The following is a 25203-nucleotide window of genomic DNA, read 5'->3' as shown; positions in this document are numbered from 1 at the left end:
ACTTGTACAAAATCTGGGAGCTGCTCTGGAGAGTGCTGTTTTTATGTCAATACTGTGCGCTGCACAATAATACATTTTAATACTTTAAATAGTTTGTTACCATATTTTTGGATCTTTTAAGTACACATCTGAATGTCTAGGATGTAAACCTGAACTGTATCCAGTTTTATGTTACACCATTTGACCCACAAATTATTTTCTATCCCCAAAATGTCCAAAATGGATTAAATTAATTACAACTTCAATTGAATTCAAGAGAACTCCCTGTGGTTCTTTATAGCTGCGATTTATATATCTTCAGTGTCTTCGGGGTTGCAATGGTCACGCTGGACTGAGGACTTGTTCAGACACTTACAACCGGGCCAGCACCGTTCCATCTTCTTTCTCCTTCTCTGGATTACCCGGCAGCAATAATGATCCGTCCAGCCGGCTCCCGATGCTCCTCTCTACAGTCAGGGAAGGTCAGCTATTTTTTGATCCCCATGGGAGAGAGAAAGCTCCTCAATCAGTTTCCTGAAATAGCTGGCCATTCCCAGCTGCCGGGCTGGAGCCCCTCCAGGGGAGAGCAAAGGGGATACAGGCTACCAGCTGGCTGGGAGTGAGGAGTCTCCAACATGAACTAGGAGAGGCTTCTCAAGACGATCCTGCCGCCTCAAAACTCTCTATTTTCTTCTTGCTGTTGTTGAGAAGCTAGGCCTCTGCCATTGTAAAACTCACTGTTGTGTTTTCAAGGAAAGCAGTGATTGAAGATGAGACTGAACATCGCCATCTTCTTCGGAGCTCTCTTTGGAGCTTTAGGGGTTTTACTCTTTCTGGTGGCTTTTGGATCGGACTATTGGCTTCTTGTCACCGAAGTGGGGAAGTGTTCAGGTGAACAGAATGTGCGTTTCTTTTCCAACTATTCTTGTATTTGGTAGTGGTGAGGATAGCCTTATGGATCCTCTAGAAACCAGAGAATTGTAGCAAGCTACTGATCATTATCGGAATAATACTACTTTAAAAATGTCCTGGATGTGATCATTCAGATGATGTGCCTTGTGTTAACAAGTTACTTCATTGCGTTCTGTGCAGATAGAGAATGTTACTTTTCACCATGAAGGGTTCTTCTGGAGATGCTGGTTTAATGGGATTGCGGACGAAAAGAATTCAAATATCTGGAAGTTCTGGTACGGTAAGTGCACTTGTTTTATGTCCTCCTTTGTCTTTAAAATTAAAATGAGCAGCTTCTTATTTAGTACCTGTCATTAACAAAATAGGATTGGATTCTTAGTTGTAGAATTTCAATAGGGTGTCTTCAAAAGCTCACAAAGTGGTTGCTGTTAGTAAGTAAAAACGGCTCTAGCAATAATTATTTTATTCTAACATAGAAATAGGAGTTTGAATATTTATGGTAAAACTGAGTTATCCACTGTTTTCTTTTTCATATTTAAAATTCATTAACCCTAACAAACAGGTATTATTTACAGTATTTTGTGTGTGTGTGTCCATTGCTATACTACAGATAAATGTTTTTATTTTTTTTAAATCCAGAAATAGAGATGTATTATTTCATATTTATGGATTCAAGTTGAGAAACCTCTTTCCTGTAATGAAACTTAATTACCACCCCTGGCAGATGAAAGCTCTGTCTGGGCTTCAAATGAGTGTGCGGGAAACAGCGAGACGTGCCTTGCTCTGCATGTTTGCGTTCTCTCAGGGAAGCTGGAAGGTTGTTTTTGAAGTTGAACAGCTTCTTAAAAATATGATGCATTCTTTCAACTGTATTTCTTATATTGTATTAATCTTTGAAAATCAATTTATTGAAAATAACTAGCCTTTATCTTTTGCATCCAACAAAGAAAATAACTGTTGATTACCCTAAAGCTTATTGTGGATTGAATTTATTAGTCCCCTTGTGAAATATTCCTGTGATAAATCCAAGTATGATATTTATACAACAGTCAAGATTATGGAATATGTGGTCAAAATATGAGATCACAGAAGACTTAAGCAAGCTGATGTCAAGTTGGCGTATGTAAAAGGAACACAGTAATGATGAAATGGCATTTTGAGAGAGATATTTGGTAGACTACCTTATAGTCATTTTAGAGAGGAAAATAAACATGTGATGTGTCAGAAATTATTTAGACTTTGGCAAAGTGGAGTAAATAAGACCGTGCAAGAGGAAGATTTTTCCAAGGACTCAGAGAAAGGAAGAGTATTTCCCCTTTCCTGAAAGTGCACACAATGATGCCTTCACGTTTTCAAACAACATAAAAGTTCTTACTCGTAGTTTCTTCAAATGCTAAAAATAAATTTGAATTATTAAGTCATGTGATCTATCGTTTCCATCTTTTCCCTAGAGACAAGTTATAGAAGAAATCTTATATTGATTGGAACCTATCAGTGTTAAATCTAAGCTTGTTAGACTTTCAAAACTATGATTGTTTGAATAATTCCTTCGTGGTAGGCTTTATGCTACGTAACTGGAGAGTATGGTTGTGACAACAAATGAAATGCGGTGCCTTCAATTTCAAGGTGACGTAAACAGGCATTCTTTGCACTGAATTATGTCGTAAGCGAGATATTTGAGATGTGTCCACTTTCCAGGTTCCTGGTGCTTCTTCACACGAGATTTTTAGAAAATCTACCCCTTCACTCAGCAATTCTCGGCATCTGTCGATCTGTCGTGCAGACTTACTGAGCCTACGCGTCCCCAGAACCCCTGCTTCTCCTCTGCGAGGACCGGGTCTCCCCTCAGTGCTCAGTGACAAGTGCCATTGTCCTCTCCTCCCAGGCAACCAGCCGGCGTCCAAGAACTGCACCCAGGCTTACCTGTCGCCATACCCCTTCATGAGAGGCGAGCACAACTCCACCTCCTATGACTCTGCAGTGGGTGAGTCCTCTGTCCCCGGGCGTCCCTGGGACAGCGGGTCCTTCTGGAAGCGGCCCACCACCACGTTTTTGTGGGCTATTAAAAAGTAATTCAACATCTGCAATTTTTCTCATGTCAATCTGTTACATACAAAAGAATGGGATATCATTTTTTGACACACTATTTATAATTCTAATAGAAAGTAGATCTAAAAGTTATGTTATTATAAATTACTTGCCACTTATAAAGATAACACTTTCTTTTACCCTCACCTGAGGACATTTTTGCATTTATCTTCAGTAGAGTGGGAGGAAGAGAGGGAGGAAGAGAGAGAGAGAAACATCGATGTGAGAGAGACACATCAAGTGGCTGCCACCAGCACAACCCCAGCCAGGGCCGGGGACAAACTGCAATCGAGGTACGCGCCCTTAATGGGAACTGAACCCGGCTCTCTCTTGTCCACGGGCTGACACTCTAACCACTGAGCCAAACTGGCCAGGGCAAAGATGACATTTTTAAAGTGTGTTTTCTGACATGGAAATAGTGTTGTTTATCAGGAAGAACCGATTCTTAAGGGTTTAACTGAACTGCAGTTAGTCTTACAATAGAAACTATTGTAGTATACACTCTGCTTTTAGAACATTTCCTTTTTACAGTTGTTACACATGAGAATCTGATTTTGTTACTCTATTCCTACAAAACGCATGCACTTGGTTATTTGTGATAAGACACACTAGAGAAGTCGGATGCCACTAACTGGGAGTTATGATTATCTAGCATGCTTTGGTTTTCTTTCTGTGTTTTTCTTGCTATTTATTCTATCAAAAGTACATAAATATAGTTTCTATGGAAAGTACATAATATGTAGTCTGTAAATCTAGTTTTATAGAAAGTACATAAGCTCAATATGTCAACTCTATTCTCAGTTGGTTTCGTGAAGCTTTGAATAAAGGTTGCTTATCCTAACGTTAGAACTAAGGCTTCTCAGGGTATATTCCTAGAAGTGGCGTCACTAGGTCAAATGGCAGCTCATTTTTAATTTTTTGAGGGAACACGATCCAGAGACATGGATCTAGGGAACAGACTGACAAACCTCAGAGGAAGGGGTGGGGGCGGGAGGACATAAACCACAGACGTGTGTGCGTGTATGTGTGCACACCAATGGGCACAGACAGCGGTGTGGTGAGGCGGGCAGGGGTCAATGGGAAAGTAAAGAGGGGCATCTGTGAGACTTTCAACAGTAAAGATAAAGACAGAGACAAAACAACTAAGGGTTGGTAGGTTATTTCGAAGAGAGCATGTGGAGCCAACACTAGGGGCTTGTCACACTGTGACCAAGACTGACGTCCTCCAGGGCTCAGCCGGCACAGGTGCTGCTGCGTTCTCCCGAGGAGAGAGATTCAGCCACTCGGAACCTGACCTGTGATGCTGGATAGTGGAAAATGTCTCGCCAGCTGAAAAACGACGACTAAGCCCTGGCCAGTTTGGCTCAGCGGTTAGAGCGTCGGCCTGCGGTCCGGAGAGACCCAGGTTTGGTTCCCGCTACTTCGGTTGCAGTTTGTCCCCGGCCCTGGTTGGTCGTGCGGGTGGCAGCCACTCGATGTGTCCCTTCACGTCGATGTTTCTCACTCTCCCTTCCTCTCTCTCCCTCCCATTCAATCTGTACAAAAAATGGAAAAATATCCTCGGGTGAGGATAAAAAAAAAAACAAAAAACGACGACTAAGAGTTGGTACAGAATTTGCTATCATAAACAGCCAAAAATGCTTGTTTTTCAAAGAGAGCACATAATATACTTAATATTCTGAATAAACGTATATTAGTCAGGATTGCCCAGAGGATCCCGAGGAAAGATACAAGAGAGACATGGAGGACAAGACTTTAAGGAACTGGCTTATGTGACTGTGGAGGGCGCAAGTCCGAAAATCTGTGGGCCCAGCCCGTGGGCTTGGGGATCCGGATGAGTTGGTGTTGCGGTCTTGAGTCTGTAGGCTGGAAACTGGTAAAATTTCTGTTTTTCAGTCTTGAAGAGATTGATTCTTCAGAAAACCTCGGTCTTCGTTCTTAAAGCCTTCAGCTTTATGATGGGGTGAGGCCCGGCCTCACTTGGAGGGCACTCTGTGTCCTTGCAGTGTACTGATTATAAACCGTGACCACCGGTCTGGTACCTTTACAGCAACATCTAAATGGGCATTTGACCGAACAACTGGGCATCGTAGTCTAACCAAGTTGATACAAAATTAACCATCACAGAACTTCCATTATTCACCTATTTTTTCATCTTTCTATAAAAGTGTGTATTTCCATACCTTATCATTTTGTTTTAAGTTTGTCAAAGGCTGTAGCCTTTGCTTTCATTGCATTTCTGACATGTCATGTTGTGGCGTGGAGTGGGGAGAGGTGAGCTGGTTGGCAGCCGCGCTTGCGCACTGCGGTTGCTTGTCGCCACACAGTGGAAAGGGTGTGGCTTTGGTCTAGCAAACGTGTATGGTGGTATGGATGCTTTTTCCCTTAAGGACTTCGTGAAGTGCCCTGGCCGGTGTGGCTCCGTTGGCTGGGTGTGCACCAAGAAGCTGCAGGTTAGATTCCTGGGCAGGGCACATGCCGGCAGCGGACTGGACCCCTAGTCGGGGGCTTGCAGCAGGCAGCTGATCGATGTTTCCCTGTGACATTGATGTCTCTTTCTCTTTCTCTTCCTTCCCCACTCTCTAAAAATCAAAAGGAAAAAATCTGCACGAGGAATGTCATTCACACTTGTCAGAACCTCGTGCACCGCGTGTGATGTGAACCCTCTCGCTGGAAGGGAGGAGCAGGCTGCACCGTTTCCGGTGACACACAGTTACAGAAAAGGCTTTCCCGCCAGTCCCCTTTCCAAAATGAACCGAGAAGCAGGTTAGGGTTGGCTTTCCAGGACACTGTCTCTTTGCATAAATATTAGTATTGTTGATATTCATACGATGAGGTCCCGAGATGAGATAGGTATCGTAGGCATCATGTGTTTGAATGTAAATCTGCATATTTGAAAGTCTGCACCTCCAGGAGATAGTGGAGAACTGGAAAAACAAGGTAACATAATCTATGCATAACAGTTATGATGGACACGGATAGTAAATGCATGTCAAAATAATTATACTGCAATTACAATTAGAACTATTATGTAGCACTGCATATAATTACTGTGTCATTTTTTTGGATCAAATGACAAAACCACATCCCAATATTTTTAAAATGATCAAATTCCTCTTTGGTTCATTCATTTTAAGCAACTTTATAAAGTACTTTAAGTAAAAATGACCAAGATGGGAAGAGCTGTGTCCTACAACAGAGACAGTATATATACATTTCATTTATCTTTATTATATTATCAATGATATCTGATATTACATTTGGGTGACTTTTTATTATTTTCTTTATCTAAGACAAGAGCACAGATTTTGTCAGAAGGTTTCTACCTGACCGGAAGTGTGTGTTTCCCAGGCAATGAGTCTTCGCTACACTCCAGAGCTACCCAGTTCTTTCATGTAGCTTCATAACTGTCAGCCCTATACACTTGCCAGTTTATCTTGGATCAAGTCAAAGTATTGTTTGTAAAATCTGATGTATCCCTGTATGGCAAATTATTGGTAAAATGGCTTTGTATTCTCCTGAAGTTTTACAGTCACAGTTAACCAATATTGAAATCAGTGCACATAATATATTGATGCATGATTTTTCTATAAGGACTGCTTTAGAATCATTGATGCTGCTGATGAAATTATTTTATTTCATAATATGGAGACTAAGACTGAGACTCAGAGAAACCACGTGACCTGTCTTGGCACAGCTGGTCATTGCCAGAACTAAAGCGAAGGTTCGAGTCCCTGGTTTTGTTTATGGATAATCTTTTAAACTGCGGTGAATGAAAGGGCTAATTTTAGTGCTTAAAATTTAAATTTTTAAGCATGTCTTTTAATTGAATCTCAGTGAAAGAATACATTAAACTCATGTTGGTTTTTTTCTACCTTTCTTTCTGATTCCTATCTGTATAGACAGTCAGGTCTAATTCAGTGTTTTCTTTTCTTTTTTTTTTTTTACTTTTAAAATCTTTTTTTTTATTATTTATTAATTAATTTTTGTTACAGATGTTTATCCTTTTCCCCCCACTGATTCCCCCTTCCCCCTCCCTCCCTGCCCTTTCCCCAGATTGTTGTCCATGTCCACTGTTCATGCATACATGCATATAAGTTCTCCCCCACCACCCCCCTGTTTTGGGGATTGTCAGTCTATACCCTGCTTCCGCGTCTCTGGGACTACCCCTTTCCTCAGATTGTTATGTTCATTATATTCCACAAATAAGTGAGATTATATGAAACTTGTCTTTCTCTGTTTGGCTTGTTTCACTTAGGATGATACTTTCCAGGTCCCTCCATGTAGTCTCAAAGGATAAGAGATCTTTCTTTCTTACAGCTGCGTAGTACTCCATTGTGTATATGTACCACAGCTTTTTGATCCATTCGTCTACTGGTGGACACTTGGGCTGTTTCCAGATCTTAGTGACTGTAAATAGTGCTGCTACAAACATGGGGGTACATATATTCTTTCTGATTGGTGTTTTATGGTTCTTAGGGTATATTCCTAGAACTGGGTTAATTTCCAATACATATAGAGTGCTCATACAACTTCACAAAAGGAACACAAAGAATCCAATTAAAAAATGGGCAGAGGAACTAAATAGACACCTCTCCAAACAGGACATACAAATGGCTAAGAAACATATGAAGAAATGCTCATCATTAATCACCAGAGAGATGCAAATTAAAACAACAATGAGGTATCACCTCACACCTGTCAGAATGGCCGCCATCAACAAATCATCAAACAATAATTCAGTGTTTTCTTCATTTTGTATTCAAATATGTTATCTAAACTTCAGTTATGCTCAAATCTATTGATTTGAATGGTTGCCCAAGCCTAGAGGGTTGCTCTAATTCTAAGTGTTGGTTTTGAGGTAGGGTTGTGTACTTTGAAGGCCATTCAGCAATTCCATTAGCCCTGTAGTACCTGTCAGAATTTAGATCTTCTGATTTTTCTCCTGCTTAAACTCAGTCATAGTTCATTTACTTAGTATCATTTGATAATGATGTGCTGGGCATAGATTAATTTTTAAGGTAATTCACCCTGGGTGAACTAATCATTTCTTTCGGATGTCCCCCCAGCCTTTGACCACACCTGCATCCGAGTCCTCCTTATCCTCGGCTGCACTCTCTGCTTACCTCCGTCGGCTGTCACAATTCCCTGCGGCACAGAGTGCGACCTGCCTATATTTACAGTGCCAGCACCTCATATCGTGCCTGGAGCTTAGTAGATGCTTAAATATTTGAAAAAAAATGACAATACAAAAATCACAGATAGTATTACCAACAGTTAACTATTTTAATTTTATTTTTTTGAAGTGGAACGTTTTCAAAACTAATTTCATGCTTGGCTCTTCTCTTAAGCAGAACATATTGAACATAATTTTATCTTTTCTTGATGAGTTGGAACAAGCACACACGCCCAGGCCAGCCACTCCGACCCTGCCTGAGCTCCTCAGCCCCAGGCCCCGCCTGCGCCTCACCCTGCGCCCTCCATCACTAACAAGGCCGCGCAGGGGGCTCCCTCCCTAAAGAGACCTCCCCGCTGCAGCCCTGCCCCCTGATACTCGGACAGCCAGCTGCTTCCTGATAAAACGCATGCTTTAGGTCCATGATTCACAGCACACATTTTAATTATTTACTGTATAATTATTTTGTTCATTTACTTTCTTTTTTCCCCCAATTTTTATTATTTTGTTTTTGTTACAGATGTTTCTCCTTTTTTTTCCCCCTAGACATCCTCCTTCCCATCCCCTCCAGCATTGTTGTCTATGTCCATTGGTTATGCATGTATGCATATAAGGTCTATGGTTTATCTCATCCCTCCCCCCCCCCCCCGCCCCCCTCCTCTGAGGCTTGTCATCCTGAACCATACTCCTTTCCATGTCTCTGGGTCTATTTTGTTCATCAGCCCACCTTGTTTGTTATATTCCACAAATAAATGAGATCATGATTGGCTTGTTTCGCTTAGCATAATACTCTTGAGGTCCCTCCATGTCATCTCAAAGGATAGGAGATCTTTCTTTCTTACAGCTGCATAGTACTCCATTGTGTATATGTACCACAGCTTTTTTATCCATTTGTCTACTGATGGACACTTGGGCTGTTTCCAGATCTTAGCTATTGTAAATAGTGCTGCTATGAACATAGGGGTACATATAGTCTTTCTGATTGGTGTTTCAGGCTTCTTAGGATATATTCCTAGAAGTGGGATCGCTGGGTCAAATGGCAGTTCAATTTTTAATTATTTGAGGAAACACCATATTGTTTTCCATAGTGGCTGCACCAATCTGCATTCCCACCAGCAGTGTACTAGAGTCCCCTTTTCTCCACACCCTCGCCAGCATTTGTTTGATGATTTGTTGATGGTGAACATTCTGACAGGTGTGAGGTGATACCTCATAGTTGTTTTAATTTGCATCTCTCTGATGATTAGTGATGATGAGCATTTCTTCATATGTCTCTTGGCCATTTGTATGTCCTTTCATGTTTGCCTCACCATTAGATCCAGTGTAAGCTGAATAATGTAGAATAACTATTTCTTGGGAGTCATTACTGTACTGTACTGTGGTACTAATATAGTGCCCTAAGTAACTATTGATAGATACAGGCATTTTTTAAAACTTTACGATAAAGAGCCTGGCTGAGGTGGCTCAGTGGTTGAGCGTCGACCCATGCACCAAGAGGTTGACAGTTCGATTCCTGGTCAGGGCACATGCCCAGGTTGTGGGCCAAGTCCCCAGTGGGGGGCATGCGAGAGGCAGCCAATTGATGTTCTCTCTCATCGATGTTTCTATCTCTTTCTCCCTTTCCCTTCTTCTCTCTCTGAAATCAATAAAGAAAAAAAAATTAAGCAAAAGAAAAACTTTACCATAAGGATCTAGATTACTCTTCAAATTTTTTATTCATATGATTTTTAGTTTTAAGGTCTTTCAAATTGTTTTCACGTGTCAGCTTGTCCTTTGCTTTTATTGTCATTTGTATATTTACCATTCTCTTCTGGTCTTTTTTTCCTTCACCCTTATATAGTAAAAGTAGGATGAAGTGAATGACATAAGACTAGAATCAGGAAGGCAACTAGGCAAGATATTTGTCAGCAACACATTAGGCTGTAAGTAACAGAAGACAGACAGGAGCGACAATATAAGGGCTATTTTTCCCACAATAAGAAGTTCAGAGGCAGCTGCCATAATGGTTCTGTCAGGGACGAGCCCTGTCACCCTTTCTCCCATCACCCTCGGCAGGTGGACAGTTGCTGTCATGTTGTTCCGCCCTGGAAGAGCAGAAGTAGAGCCGTCGGTAGGTGACCGCCAGTGCCTTCCTCACCGGAGTCTGTCCCGTGGTCGCTGTGCCTCGCGCTGCTGGCATCTGGCCACTAGAGCGGAGCAGGAGGAGCCAGAAGGGCTGGGAGAGAGTGTTGAGTGTGTTCATCCACCTCCTCCTCAGGGGACTCTGTCAGGGCTTGAGCAAGGGTGGGACAGCAAAGGTGAACATTAAATAATGGACACAAATGATACTTAAAGAATTAATGTATAAAACTTAGTAGCCAAACAATAGAAAGCTGGAGGAATCTTGGATGGTGAAGACATTTCCTTTTGTAGAAGGTGTAATTCAGCTTAAATAATATGCAGTAAAAGGTTATATGGTCACTTTCCAAACAATAAATATTATTTTAGTGTATTTCTTTCCAGACGTTGTTATGTGCATATTGTACAAACTCTTAATCATTAGGGATACGAATGTATGCCTCACTTCTCTGTTTCTAAGATAGCAGACATTTCTCCATGTTATCACCCAATGGTCTTAAATTTTGAATGTTAGATGCCACTTCCACATTAAACATAATGACATGCATGTAACACTTTCCATAATTTGTTTGAATTGTTTGGACTGTATGTTTTCAGAAGTGTGAATGGTGGCCCCAAAGACAGGAATGGGTTTTGGTTGTTTCTCTACCGCACTACCGACTTGTTTGCAAAGGTCCGGACCTGGGCACACCTTCTGCTAAGCGAGTTCGGTGAGGAGGACAGAACCGGGGGTCAGCAGGGGTCAGCGGTGACGTGGAGGACGCGGATATAGTTTGGATTTAGATACATTGAATATGGGTTGATGGTGGAACACAGACACTTTAGCAAGTAACTTGATGTGCAAACCGAACATCCCGCGAGACATTAACTGGCACAGTGGCACGGGTGAGGGTATCCGAGGTGGTTTTGGTATCGGACACAGTCTTTGAGAAACAAATAGGAAAGAAAGTGATAAGCGATCAGTAGTACATAGTGCGAGAAGGAAAGAAAGAGGGACAGCCCATGAAAGAGAGGAAGAAGGAAGCCTGGGGGGCGAGCTGATGACCGCTGCTGTCCCGTCCACGGCGCGGGCGGGCCGAGTCCGGCAGTCTTGGGAAGGCGATGCCGGCCTCCCTGACCAATGCGCAGTGAGTGGAAATGAGAAGGGAGCAGAAAGGGACTGGCCACGCAGAAGTTCTGGACGCCCCCTAGAGCTCGCTACCACCAGAGGCTCAGTCCTGGAGGCCCGTGGAGACACCTCTTCCACGTGGAAACCCACAGGCCCTGGGGCTGGGCTGGAGGCCCTGCTGCTGTTGGTAAAGCCCTTCCTCCCCCGAAACCATTCCTTTCCTGCACACTCTGGCCTGGGGCTCCTCCAGAGAGCCAAGCCCTGCCCCAGGTCCCCCCTTCTCTTCTCCGGAGAGGTCTTGAAGGGGCGGGGCAAGGGGGTGCAGGAATGTGAAACCTCACTCGGGTGGCTTAGGGAGTGGACAGCGAGAAATTGGAGACCTTTGCAATTAGCCAACTTTTGGACTCGGAATAGCTACCCGAGGAGCACAGCATTACAGAGCACAAGGTCCTTATAAAATAATCATGTAGGCACACACAACATCGTGCTTTATGACTGCACGCAATGGGACAAAATGTAACAATGAATTACATTGGACAGTTTCAGACAGCACAGAAATGGATCAAGGTTTGAGTCTAAAGTAAATGTAAATAAGTAAATAATTGAGGAGACATATCTGATTTTGTTGCTTCTCGATTCCAGATCAATTACACTGGCATGGCTGGGTGTTATCATTTTTCTAAATATTCAGATACAGGGAACCTGGTCATTGTCTTAAATTTACCAAATAATTTAAAATACTTTTTCCACTCAGCTTTAGTTGTGCAGAAAAAAACATACATCACAAGGTGTAACAAAATACAATTCCGTCTTTTTCTGGGGGTCATAAATGTCGAGGACCTAAATATTTAGAAATGCTTTAATATCCACTTTAGTCCTCCTCTTCGTTCAGACACGTGGCTCATGTGGCCTCACACGGCAGCTCGGGACCTGGCGGCTTTCCTTGCGCCCTGGCCAGCGTGGGGGCCTCGCTTTCAGGCTGAAGTTCGGGTCCCGGGGCTGCTCGCGCAGCTTCCCAGGCCACAGTTCACGAGACACGGCCGGCTTTTCAGTTCCAGGCCCAACAGCAAGGTTGTAACTAAAAATCACTTCACCAGAGCAAGTTATGTTGTGTTTTCTACAATTTATTCATGGACATCTAGGGATTGGTTGGCAGTTGATGTAACATTCTTCCAATCAAGGAGGTGATTACCTTCTGTAAACAAGACTGTGTGCTAATTTATAATAGTGTGGCTTGTCTTCCCGTCGTGGACAATGGGCCCAGCCTCGAGGGAGACTTCTGGGGATATCTGTGAAAATGTTGCCACACTCAGAAGAAAAAACCTCCTCTAATGACAGGGCACCTCCTGGTGCCCTCGACCAGGGTTTTCAACCTCGACAGTGTTGATGTTTTGGGCCATGTCATTATGCTGTGGCGCCGTCCTGTACCCTGTAAGGTATTTTGCAGCATCCCTGGCCTCTACCCGCTAGATGCCAGTAGCACCCCTCAGTCATGACAATCAAAAATGTCTCCAAACACTACAAATTTCTTGGGGTGAGTGGACACAAAATTCCCTTTGATGAGGAGCACTGGAGCATTCCAGACATTCATTCCCAGCACAGGGACCCGTGGCCCAAGCTCTTCTTCAGAATTATACTTAGTGCCTGCACTCTGCCCAGCTCTCGTTCTGGGCACCGAAGCACATAAATGATGGTTAGTTTCCTTCTGCCTTGTTTTCATGCAGAATATCCAAACCTAGAAGGAGCTGGCCTAAGCCTCTCTTGTCTTTAAATACTGGTGCTTCTGTTCCAAGCGTTGGCTCTTTCTTTAGAAGAGAGTATGAATTCAGTTAGTTGAAAAGATATCGAATCCCTACTATGGGCTGTGCACTGTTTCCGTGCTTCAGAGTCAGCCCTAAATTCTTGCCCTCCTAGAGTGTTTATTGTGGTGGGCAGACAGAAAATAAAATGTCAGTCAAGTCTTTGCAGAGAAATCCGAGAGGAGGGGGCGTGTGGAGAGGGCGCCGGTGTTGAGGAGGTGACTAACGTGCCCCGCAGAGGAGATGACGTCTGTGTGGTTGGCCAGCCCTGGCTTAAATGGGGCTCTGCCGTCCAGCTAAGCCAGAGATGTTCAACCAGTGTGCTGCAAGAATTTCTAAAACATCGTACCTGACTACTTAGCAGGGATGCTGGCCTCTTTTCCCTTAGACTGTCAAATTAAAAAATGATGACAGCCAACACAATAGCCACCAGGTGTGAATGAATCAAAAATTGTACCTATTTTTTGTGTCAGATTGGTGAAAAATATATTATTTGGTGTGCTGCAGAGTTTTAGTAATTAGTTTATATTTGCCATGTGATGAAAAAGGTCAAAAATCGCTGGGCTAAGCCATCACAGTTCCCAGATTTTTCTGTGTGACTAGGTGGGTGCTGGACAGAGCATGCCGAGCACAGGACTGGGCGTTGCGAGGGCTCCACCTGGGTTCTTCTCCATGAGCTCCATGCAGGTGTCTGCTCACCACCTGGGCTCTACTTCGTGAGCTCCATCCAGGTGTCTGCTCACCACCTGGGCTCTGCTCCGCGAGCTCCATCCAGGTGTCTGCTCACCACCTGGGCTCTGCTCCGCGAGCTCCATCCAGGTGTCTGCTCACCACCTGGGCTCTGCTCCGCGAGCTCCATCCAGGTGTCTGCTCACCACCTGGGCTCTGCTCCGCGAGCTCCATCCAGGTGTCTGCTCACCACCTGGGCTCTGCTCCGCGAGCTCCATCCAGGTGTCTGCTCACCACCTGGGCTCTGCTCCGCGAGCTCCATCCAGGTGTCTGCTCACCACCTGGGCTCTGCTCCGCGAGCTCCATCCAGGTGTCTGCTCACCACCTGGGCTCTGCTCCGCGAGCTCCATCCAGGTGTCTGCTCACCACCTGGGCTCTGCTCCGCGAGCTCCATCCAGGTGTCTGCTCACCACCTGGGCTCTGCTCCGCGAGCTCCATCCAGGTGTCTGCTCACCACCTGGGCTCTGCTCCGCGAGCTCCATCCAGGTGTCTGCTCACCACCTAGGGCCACCACTTCCAGGCTTTGGCTTTCTGAGCTCCGTGAAATTCACTGCACTCATTTGTAAAAGCAAGATACGTATAATATCAATCTCACACAGTTGTTAAAATGAAGAGATAGAGTAACACAAAGGCTTAGCAGAGTGTTTGCCGTGTAGTTGGTATTCAATAAATGTCGGCTATTTTTATGACAGTCTACCAATTTGGAGCACTGAAAATAAGTCAGCCTCAGGGCACCCAAATTCATTATAGCATCACTCTAGTGACAAGCCTCCTGCTCTCTGAAGTGTGTGTGTACACACATACTGTCCTTGCATCAAGTATCTGGCGGAGTTTATGGCAAAAAGTAAGGGCTTCATAAATAATATCCATTATCATTATCATGATCACCATCATCCTGGTACCTGATAGTTCATATTACCTTCTGTGCTGGCCAAGATTGACCACTATTTATTTGGTAAGATTGATTAAAATGTATTCAACAAATATTTATTGAGCACATACTATGTGCCAGCACTTTCTAGGTTTGGGGAACAGCAGTGACCAGCACAGGTGGACCTCTCTGCCCTTGTGGAGCTGACACTTGAGTGAGGAGAAAGGCGGGCGACGTAAAACAAGCCGACCACGCAGCATGTTGGGCACAAGTGCCCGCGTGGAACCCGAGCACGGAAGGAGGCTGGGGACTGGGAGCCTGGGGCGGCTCGAGAGGGGTGGTGAGCACTCGAACGGGTCAGAAGAAACATGCATCTGAGTGGAGACCTGGAAGTGCAGGAGCGAGCCACGTGACACCCGGAAGAGGGGTGTTCCGGAGAGAGGGCTGCAGATTCAGAGCCCAGCGCTGGGGCCCTGGTGGGTGCCAGGACCCGGGAAGAAGTCCGCAAGCCGCCAGCGCAGCGGGGAGCGCAGCGAGATGGCCAGACCCACCGCGGGTGCCGGGGGAGGCTGGGCCCATGGAGGGCTTTACTCTGCGTGGGACTGAGTGGGAGGCGGTGGGGGAGACCTGGTCTATACTGTGCAGGTCTGAACAAACTAGAAAGGCAACGGTGGGCTCAGGGACAGGAGGTGGCCTTATTTTAAATGACTAAGATAAGGCTATTAGGACCAAGATACTTCCCTGATTCTGGACTGTTTTCTTAAAAAATTATGTAACAACCAGTAAAAAAATTATCAAATGGATAACAGCTGTAACACAAGAAAACGAAACCAAACAAAAACTCATATGTTCAGGCTACTATATACCTTACAATATCAGCCCTAGATTCCATTTATTTCCTATTTTAATTGTTCAAAACTATTCTATTATAGACATTTCAAACAGTTACAGAAATGGAGAAAAGAGTATAGTAAACCCATGTGGTGTTATCACCCAGCTTCGATAATTATCCACATACTTTCTAATTGAATTGCATCACTGTGAGTTAGAGACTTTATATATTTTATCTGAGTCATTTACTGGATATATGGTTTCCAAATATTTTCTCCACTCTGTAGCTTGTATTTTCATCACCTTAAGGTCTTTCACATAATAAAGCTTTGAATTTTGTCCAATTTATGGAGTTTTTCTTTTTTCCTTATTGATTTTAGAGAGGGAGAAAAAGGAAGGGAGAGAGATAGAAACAGTGATGAGAGAGAACATCGAAGGGCCGCCTCCTGCACGCCCCCCGCTGGGGATCAGGCCCACAACCTGGGCATGTGCCCTGACCTCGGAGCCACACCGGCCGGGCCGGAGTTTTCCTTTAATAAATCATACCTTTGGTTTCACATCTGCAGGACCAAGCCTCAGGTCCTACAGATTTTCTTCTGGTTCCTTCCAAAAGCTTCATAGTTTTATGTTTTAAATTTAAATCTGTGATCCATTTTGAGTAACTTTTTGTATAAGGTACACGATTTATTATTTTTCAAATATATTTCCCATTGCTTCAGCATCATTTGTTGACGAAACCATCTTTCCTCCATTGAATTGCTTGTGTATCTTTGTCAAATTGTCGGTGGTCATACTTGTGTGGGACTATTTCTGGATTATGTGTTCTGTCCCACAGATCTGTGTGTCTGTCCCTTTGCCAATCCTACACCGTCTTGATTACTTGAGCTGTATGTCTTGAAATTGGGCTGAGTGATTTCTTCCACAAGGTTCTTTTTAAAAATGATTCTAACTATTCTAGATCCTTTGCCTTTCCATATAAATTTGAGAGTAGTCTTGTCTATATCTGTTAAAAAAATCTTTCTTGGATGATAGGACTAACTGTATATCAATTTGGGGAAAATTAATATTTTTATTATGTTGAGTCTTCCAGTCTGTGAGTGTAATGTATCTTTCAGTTTATTTAGATCATACTTATTTTCTTGCATCAGCCTTATGTAGTGTTTAGCATACAAGGCCTATTGTGCTTTGTTAGATTTACATCTAAGTATCTCATTTTTTGAGCAATTATAACTGGTATTGCATTTCTTAATTGTGTTTTACATTTGTTATTAATAGTAGAAATATAACTGATTTTTATCTTGTAGTCTGAGACCTTGTTGAATTTACTTAATAGTTCTGGAAGGGTGTTTTGGTTTGTTTTTGTTTTGTTTTATAGATTGCTTAGGATTTTTTACATAGTCATGTCCTTGGCATATAGGGACAGTTTTGTTTTTTCCTTGCTTTTTTTTTTTTTAATTTATTTTTTTTTGGTTCGTGCCCCTAGTGGGAACTGAACCCGGGACTCTCTGGTCCTCAGGCCAACGCTCCAGCCACTGAGCCAAACTGGCCAGGGCCCACACTTTTGATATGTTTCATTTTTATACCAATTTAATGTGTTTTTAAATTTTTCTTGAGATTCCTTCTGACTCATAGATTATTTAGAAGTGAGTTACTTAGTTTCCAAGAGTTTAGGGATTTGTCTGTTATTAATTTTTAGTTTGATTCCGTTGTGATTAAAGACCATAATCTATATGATCTAGATTATTTTGAACGTAATGAGGCTTGTTTTGTGGTCCAGCATATAGTGTGTGCTCCACAGAGCTGCCAGGAACACCAGGGAGAGCCTGCTGGTGATGGCACTGCTGAGTTCTTCTGTATTGTGGCTATCTTCTGCCTAGTTGGTCTATTGATTGTTGAGAGGTGGTATGTTTTCTTCATCTGCTGAGGTCCAAAATAATTGTGGGTTTATCTGTTTCTCCTTTTGTTCTATCAGTTTTTGCTTTACATGTTTCATAGCTCTGTTGTCAGATGTGTATACATGACTTATTGCTGTGTCTTCTTGGTAGAGTGACCTTTTTATCATTATGTGATGTTGCCAATAATTGTTTTTATTCTGAAATCTACTTATCTGATTTTAAGGCACTCCTTCATTATTTGGGTTAATAATTATATATAATTATATATATAATATATTATATATATATATACACACACACACACACACATTCCAATATTTGAAGTATCTGATAGACAGCCTATAGTTGGATGAATTTTTTCAATCAAATCTACTAAGCTTTTTTTTTTTAAAAGCAGTTTTAGGCTCACAGAAAAATTGAGAGGAATGCCCTGGCCGGTTTGGCTTAGCAGTTAGAGCGTCGGCCTGTGGTCCAGAGAGACCCAGGTTCGGTTCCCACTAAGGGTATGTACCTCGGTTGCAGTTTGTCCCTGGCCCTGGTTGGGTCGTGTGGGAGGCAGCCACTCGATGTGTCTCTTTCACGTCGATGTTTCTTTCTCCTTTCCACTTTTTCTGAACAAAAAATGGAAAAATGTCCTCGAGTGAGGATTTAAAAAAAATTGAGAGGAAGGCACAGAGATTTCTCATATCCCTTGCCCCCACACATGCAGGTCTCCCTACTATCAATCACAAACCAGATAGGTACATTGGTTATCATTGATGAACCTACATTGACGCATTATAATCACCCAAAGTTTATATTTTAACTTAGGGCTCACTCTTAGCATTGTAGGTTTGGACAAATGTGTCATAACATATATATCATAACAAATGTCACATATGTGTAACATATATGTCACAGTAGTTTTATCACCTTATAAATCCTATGTACACTGTCTATTCCTCCCCTCCACCTCAACCACTGTACTTTTTGCCTTTTCCAGAATATCATATTGAGGGAATCATACAGTATTTTGCCTTTTCAGATATGCATTTACCTTATCTCCATGTCTTCTCATGACTTGTTAGTTCATTTCTTTTTAGAACTGAATAATATTCCATTGGCTATTTATCAATTCATTAATGAAGGACAATTGGGTTGCTTTCAAGTTCAGGCAATTATGAATAAAGCTGCTATAAACATATGTGTGTAAGTTTTTGTGTGGACTCAAGTTCACAAGTTTGCCACTCCTTTGGGTGAACACCAAGGAAAGTGATTGCAGGACCACCCTGAAGACATGACGTGGAGCATTGTTTCATGTACTGATTCGCCGTCTTTGTATCGTCTTTGGTGAGGTGCTTGTTAAGTAAGATCTTTGGTCTATTTTTAAATTGGGCTGTTTGTTTCCTTGTTTTTTATTTTTAAGAGTTTTTTTTTTTTTATCATAGTCTTTTATCAGATGTATCTTTTGCAAATATTTCTTCAAGTCTGTAGCTTATCTTCTTCTTCTCTTTGGCATTGTCTTTTGCAGAGAAGTTTTTATTTCAATACAGTCCAGCTTATCAATTATATCTTTCATGGATTGTTTATTTAGTGTGTGTCTAAAAGTCGTCACCATACCCATGACATCCAGGTTGTCTCATATTATCTTCTACGAGTTTTTAGTTCTGTGTTTTACTTTTAGGTCTGTGATCTATTTTGAATTAATTTTTGTGAAGGGTTTAGAGATTGTATCTATTTATTGCATTCAGATGTCTACTTGTTTCAGCACCATTTTTTTGGCTCCATTTTATTGTTTTTGTTCTTTTTTTCAGAGATCAGTTGACTATATTTATATGCATCTATTTATTGGCACTCAATTATGTTTAATTGATCTTTATATGTCTATTTTTTTGCCACTACCATACTGTCTTGAAGTCAGATACATCAGTCTTCCAACCTTGTTCTTTTCCTTTCATATTATGTTGGATATTCTGGGTTTTCATATAAACTTTAGATTCAGTTTGTTGATATCCACAAAATAACTTGCTGGAATTTTGGTTGAGATTGCATTGAATCTATAGATCGAGTTAGGAAGAAGTGGCATCTTGGAAATATTAAATCTTTCTATGCACAAACTTGGAAAATCTCTCCACTTATTTAGTTCTTTTTTTTTTTTTTCATTCATCATATCTTTGTGGTTTTCCTAAAGGAGATCTTTACATATTTTGTTAGATTTAGACCTACGTATTTCATTTTTGGGGGATACTAATGTAAATTGTATTGTGTTTTTAATTTCAAATTTTATTTGTTAATTGTTGGTGTATAGAAAATCAGTTGGCTTTTGTATATTAATCTTGTATCCTACAACCTTGCTTTTATTAGTTCCCTGAGGTTTAGCATTGATTTTTAAAGTTTTTCTACATAGATAATCATGTCATCAAATAAACAAAAACGTTTTATTTTTTTCATAATCTATATAGCGTTTATTTTATTTTCTTGTCTAATTGTATTAGCAAGGACTTCCAGTGTGATGTTGGAAAGGAATGATGATAGGGGACATCTTTGCTTTGTTCCTAAACTTCACAGAAAAGTTTAAAGTTTCTTACTATTTATGTGATAATAGTTGTAGAGTTTTTGTATATATGCATTACCAATTAGAAGAATTTCCCCTCTATTTCTAGTTTCCTGAGTTTTTATTATGAATGGGTGTTGAACTTTGCCAGAAGCTTTTTCTACATGTATTGATAGGATCATGTGATTTTTCCTTTTAAGCTGTTGAGGTCAAGATTATATTAATTGATTTTTGTTTATTGAAACAGCCTTGTATATCTAGGACAAATCCCTCTTGAGCATAGTGTATAATTCTTTCATCTGCTTCTATCTTCTGAAATATTATAAAGAATTAGTATAATTTCTTTCTCAAACGTTTGGTGTAATTCACCAATGAACCCGTCTAGATGAGGTACTTTTGTTTGGGAGGTTATTAGCAATAGATTCAGTTTATTTAATAGATATAGGCCTATATTTACATTGTCTGTTTCTTCTTGTTTGAGTTTTGGCAGATTGTATCTCTCAAGGAATTAGTCCATTTTATCTACATTATCAAATATATAGGCATAGAGTGTTTCATAGTACTCCTTGATTACCCTTTTAATCACAGGTAGTGAAATCATGTTTTTTATTTTTAAAAAATGTATCTTTATCATTGAAAGTATTACAGATGTCCCCTCTTTCTTCTCCCATTGACCTCCCTCCTCCCTGCTTCTGCCCCTCCCCCTTTAGCACAGTATTGGCTGTGTCTACTGGCTATGCATATATGCATATAAATTCTTTGGTTTATCTCCTCCCTCCCGCTGCCACCCTCCTCTGAGGTTTGTCATTCTGAACCCTCCTTCTGTGTCTCTGAGTCTATTTTGTTCATCAGCTTATTTTGTTCATTATATTCCACATATAAGGGAGATCATTTGATACTTGTCTTTCTCTGACAGGCTTATTTTGCTTAGCATAATACTCTCCTAATAGTAATTTGTGACCTCTCTCTTTTAATTTTAGCTTGGTTAGAGGTTGATAGATTTTATTGATCATTTAAAAATTTTTTCCATTTTGTTGATTTTCTTTTTTTATACTTACTAATTTTTTTTATTACAGATGTCTCTCTTTTTCCCCCTTTTGACACCCTCAAGCCCACTCCCGCCCCCTCTCACCTTCACTGCAGTTGTCTGTGACCATTGGTTATGAATATATGCATATAAGTTCTTTGGTTTATCTATTCCCACCCCTCTTGTACTCCTCCCCTGAGAGGTTTGTAAGTCTGTTTCCTACTACCATGTCTCTGGATTTGTTTTGTTCACCAGCTTATATTGTTCATGATGTTCCATAAATAAGTGAGATCATGTGGTATTTGTCTTTCCCTGACTGGCTTATTTGGCTCAGCATAATACTCTTTAGGTACCTCCAGGTCATCTCAAAGGATAAGAGATGTTTCTTTTTCTTATAGCATCATAGTATTCCATAGTGTATATGTACCACTGCTTGTTTATCCACTTATCTACTGATGGACACTTGGGCTGTTTCCAGATCTTAGCTCTTATAAATAGCTGTGCTATGTACATAGGGGTGCATATATTCTTTCTGATTGGTGTTTCAGTCTTCTTAGGATGTATTCCTAGAAGTGGAATCACTTGGTCAAATGGTAGTTCAATTTATAATTTTTTTTACAAAACACCACATTGTTTTCCATAGCGGCTATACCAGTCTGCATTCCCACCAGCAGTGTCCTAGCTACCCTTTTCACCCTTGCCAGCACTTGTTTGATGATTTGTTGATGGCAGGCATTCTGGCAGGTGTGAGGTGATACCTCATAGTCGTTTTAATTTGTATCTCTCTGATGATTAGTGATGTTGAACATTTTTTTCATTTGTCTCTTTGCCATTTGTATGTCCCATCTGGAGAAGTGTCTGTTCAGGTCCTCTGCCCATTTTTTTTTTAGTAGGATTGCTTGTCCTTTTCTGTAGAGCTGTATGAGTACTCTATATATTTTGAAATGAACCTCTTATTCGATGTATTATTGGCAAATATGTTCTCTCATGCAGTCAGTCCCCTTTTCATTTTGATGTGGTTTCTTTTGCTATGCAGCAGCTTTTTAGCTAGGTGTAGTCATATTTATTAATTTTTTCCCTTTGTTTCTTTTGCCATAGGCATTGTTCAGTGAAAATTCTGCTACGTGCGATGTCTGAGATTTTTCTGCCTACATATTCTTCTAGGATTTTTATGGTTTCATGAGTGACAATTAAGTCATTTATATATTATGAGTTTATTCTTGTCTGTGGTGTAAGTGGATGGTCATTTTATTATTTTGCATGTAGCTGTCCAATTTTCCCAGCACCATTTATTGAAGAGACTATCATTACCCCATGTGTGCTCTTGCCTCCTTTGTCAAATATTAATTGAGTAGAATGTCTTGGGTCAATTTCTGAATTCCCGGTTCTGTTCCACTGATCTATATGCCTGTTCTTGTGCCAGTACCAGGCTGTTTTGATTACAGTGGTTTTGTAGTATAACCTAGAATCCAGAATTGTGATCACTTCAACTTTGTTCTCCTATTTTTAAGATTGTTGTGGCTATTCAGGGTCTTTTATGGCTCCATATAAACTTTTGGAGTATTTTTCTAGATCTTTGAAGTATGCTGTTGTTATTTTAATAGGGATTGCATTTAATCTATAGATTGCTTTGGGTAGTATGGACATTTTAATGATATTGATTCTTCCAATTCATGAACATGGTATATGCTTTCACTTTTTTCTATATCTTCCTCTATTTCTGTTTTCAATGTCCTTGTAGTATTCTGAGAACAGGTCATTTACCTCCTTGGTTACATTTATTCCTAGGTATCATAATTTTTTTTTTTTACAGTGGTAAATGGAATTGTTTTTTGTTTGTTTGTTTGTTTGTTTGTTTTAGTTTCTCTTTGTGTTCATTATTGGTGTATAAAAATGCCAGTGATTTCTGGATGTTGATTTTGTATCCTGCTACTTTGCCAAATTCATTTATTAAATCTAGTAGTTTTTTGGTGGAGTGCTTAGGGTTTTATATGTATAATTTCATGTCATCTGTACTTTCACTTCCTTCTTTCCAATTTGGATGCCTTTTATTTTTTGTTGCTGTCTGATTGCTATGGCTAAGACTTCCAGTACTATGTTGAATAAGAGTAGTGAAAGTGGACATCCCTGTCTTGTTCCTGTTCTTAAAGGAAATGCTTTTAGTTTTTATTCATTGAGTATAATGTTGTCTGTAGGTTTGTCATATATGGCCTTTATTATATTGGGGTATGACCCTTCTATTCTCACTTTGCTGAGAGTTTTTATCAGAAATAGGGGCTGGATTGTGTCAAATACTTTTTCAGAATATGCTGATATGATCACATGATTTCTATCTTTCATTTTGCTTATGTGGTATATCACATTTATTGATTTTCAAATATTCTCTCAGCCTTGCATCTCAGGGATAAATTCCACTTGGTTGTGGTGTATAATTTTTTTATATGGTTTTATTGATTTTTTAGAGAGAGAAGAAAGGTGAGAGAGAGAGAGAGAGAGAGAGAGAGAGAGAAACATTGATGTGAGAGAGAAACATCAATTGGCTGCTTCCTGCACAAATCCTACAGGGGATCGAGCCGACAACCCTGTGCCCTGACTGGGAGTTGAACCAGGACCTCTCAGTTCATGGGATGAAGCTCAAGTCAATGAGCCACACCGGCTGGACTATTTATTTTAATATATTGCTGGATCCAGTTTGCTAAGATTTTATTGAAGATTTGTCATTTATGTTCATCGAGGATATTGGCCTGTAATTTTCTTCCTTCATAGTGTCTTTTTTTTTTTTTTCCTTTATTGATTTTGGAGAGAGAGGAAGGGAGAGGGAGAGAGAGATAGAAACATCAATGAGAGAGAACATTGATTGGCTGCCTCTTGCATGCCCCCCACTGGGGATCTGGCCAACAACCTGGGCATGTGCCCTGAGTGGGAATCGAATCAGTGACCTCTTGGTTCATGGGTGGACACTCAACCACTGAGCCGCTCTGGCCAGGTCTTTGTAGTGTCTTTATCTGGTTTTAGGATTAGGATTATGCTGGCCTCATAAAAATAGCTTGGAAATCTTCCTTCCTCTTGAATTTAAAAAAAAAAAATTATCTTTTTTTGTTGTTGTTTATTTTAGAGAGAGAAGGAGTGAGCGAGAGATAGAAACATTGATGAGAGAGAATATCAATTGGCCACCTCCTGCATGGCCCCCACTGGGGATTTAGCCCACAATCTGGGCATTTGCCCTGACCCGGAATTGAACTGTTGGTGAATGGGTCATTGCTCCACTACTGAGCCACACTGGCAGGGCAAATTTAAAAAAAAAATACTTTGAGGAGAATAGGTGTTAGTTTTTCTTGAATGTTTTGTAAAATTCCTCTCTAAATCCATCCTGACCAGGCCTTTTGTTTGCTGGTAATGTATTGAGTACAGCTTCTATTTTCTTAATTGTTATTGATGTGTTCAAGGTTTTTTACTCTTCCCAGTTGAATTTTGGAAGACTATATAATTCTAGGAATTTGGCCATTTCACCTAAATTGTTGAATTTGTTGGTATATAATTATTCATAGTATTTTCTTACAATCCTTTGTATTTCTGTGTCAGTTGTTACTTTGCCTTTTTTGTTTCTGATTTTATTATTCTGGGTCCTCTTTCTCTGTTTCTTGGTGCGTCAGACTAAAGGTTGATCAATCTTTTTATCTTTTCTAAGAACTAGCTCTTGGTTTCATTGATCTTTTGTATTGTTTTTTAGTTTCTATGTCATTTATTTCTGCTCTGATCTTTAATATTTCCTTCCTTCTACTATCTCTGGGTTTGTCTTTTTTGTTTTTGTTGATCTTCTTCTAAATCTTTAAGTTGTAGGGCTATATAGTTTGTTAAAATTTTTATTTCATGAAGTAGGCCTGTATTGCTATAACCTTCTTTTGCAGGATTGTTTTTGCTGCTTTCCATAGGTTTTGTGTTCATTTTCATCAGTTTCCAGGATGTTTTGTATTTCTTTCTTGATCTTATTGTTTAATGACATGCAATTTAGCCTCCACATGTTTGAATGTTTTTGAGTGTTTTTATTGTAATTGATTTCTAGTTTCATGCCATTGTGATCCAAGAAGATGCTTGATATGATTTCAATCTTCTTAGACTTGGAGAGACTTAGTTTGT

The 25203-nt window shown here is 40.8% G+C and overlaps 1 protein-coding gene across 1 annotated transcript in view; it reads left to right on the top strand.

Annotated features, from left to right (window-relative positions):
* The first annotated feature begins 585 nt into the window (after positions 1-585).
* Positions 586-25203, top strand: part of TMEM182 (transmembrane protein 182) — a 75509-nt gene continuing 50891 nt past the window's right edge. The window contains exons 1-3 of the mRNA XM_036263028.1: positions 586-881; positions 1072-1171; positions 2777-2875. Of these exons, the coding sequence (XP_036118921.1) occupies positions 750-881; positions 1072-1171; positions 2777-2875 (331 nt within the window). The 5' untranslated portion in view covers positions 586-749. The remainder of the gene's footprint in view (positions 882-1071; positions 1172-2776; positions 2876-25203) is intronic.

The sequence above is a fragment of the Molossus molossus genome, unplaced genomic scaffold (assembly GCF_014108415.1).
Source record: "Molossus molossus isolate mMolMol1 unplaced genomic scaffold, mMolMol1.p scaffold_m16_p_15, whole genome shotgun sequence".
NCBI classification, from domain to species: domain Eukaryota; kingdom Metazoa; phylum Chordata; class Mammalia; order Chiroptera; family Molossidae; genus Molossus; species Molossus molossus.
Note: the sequence above shows the minus strand (reverse complement) of the source record. Positions and strands in the feature narration are given on the sequence as shown.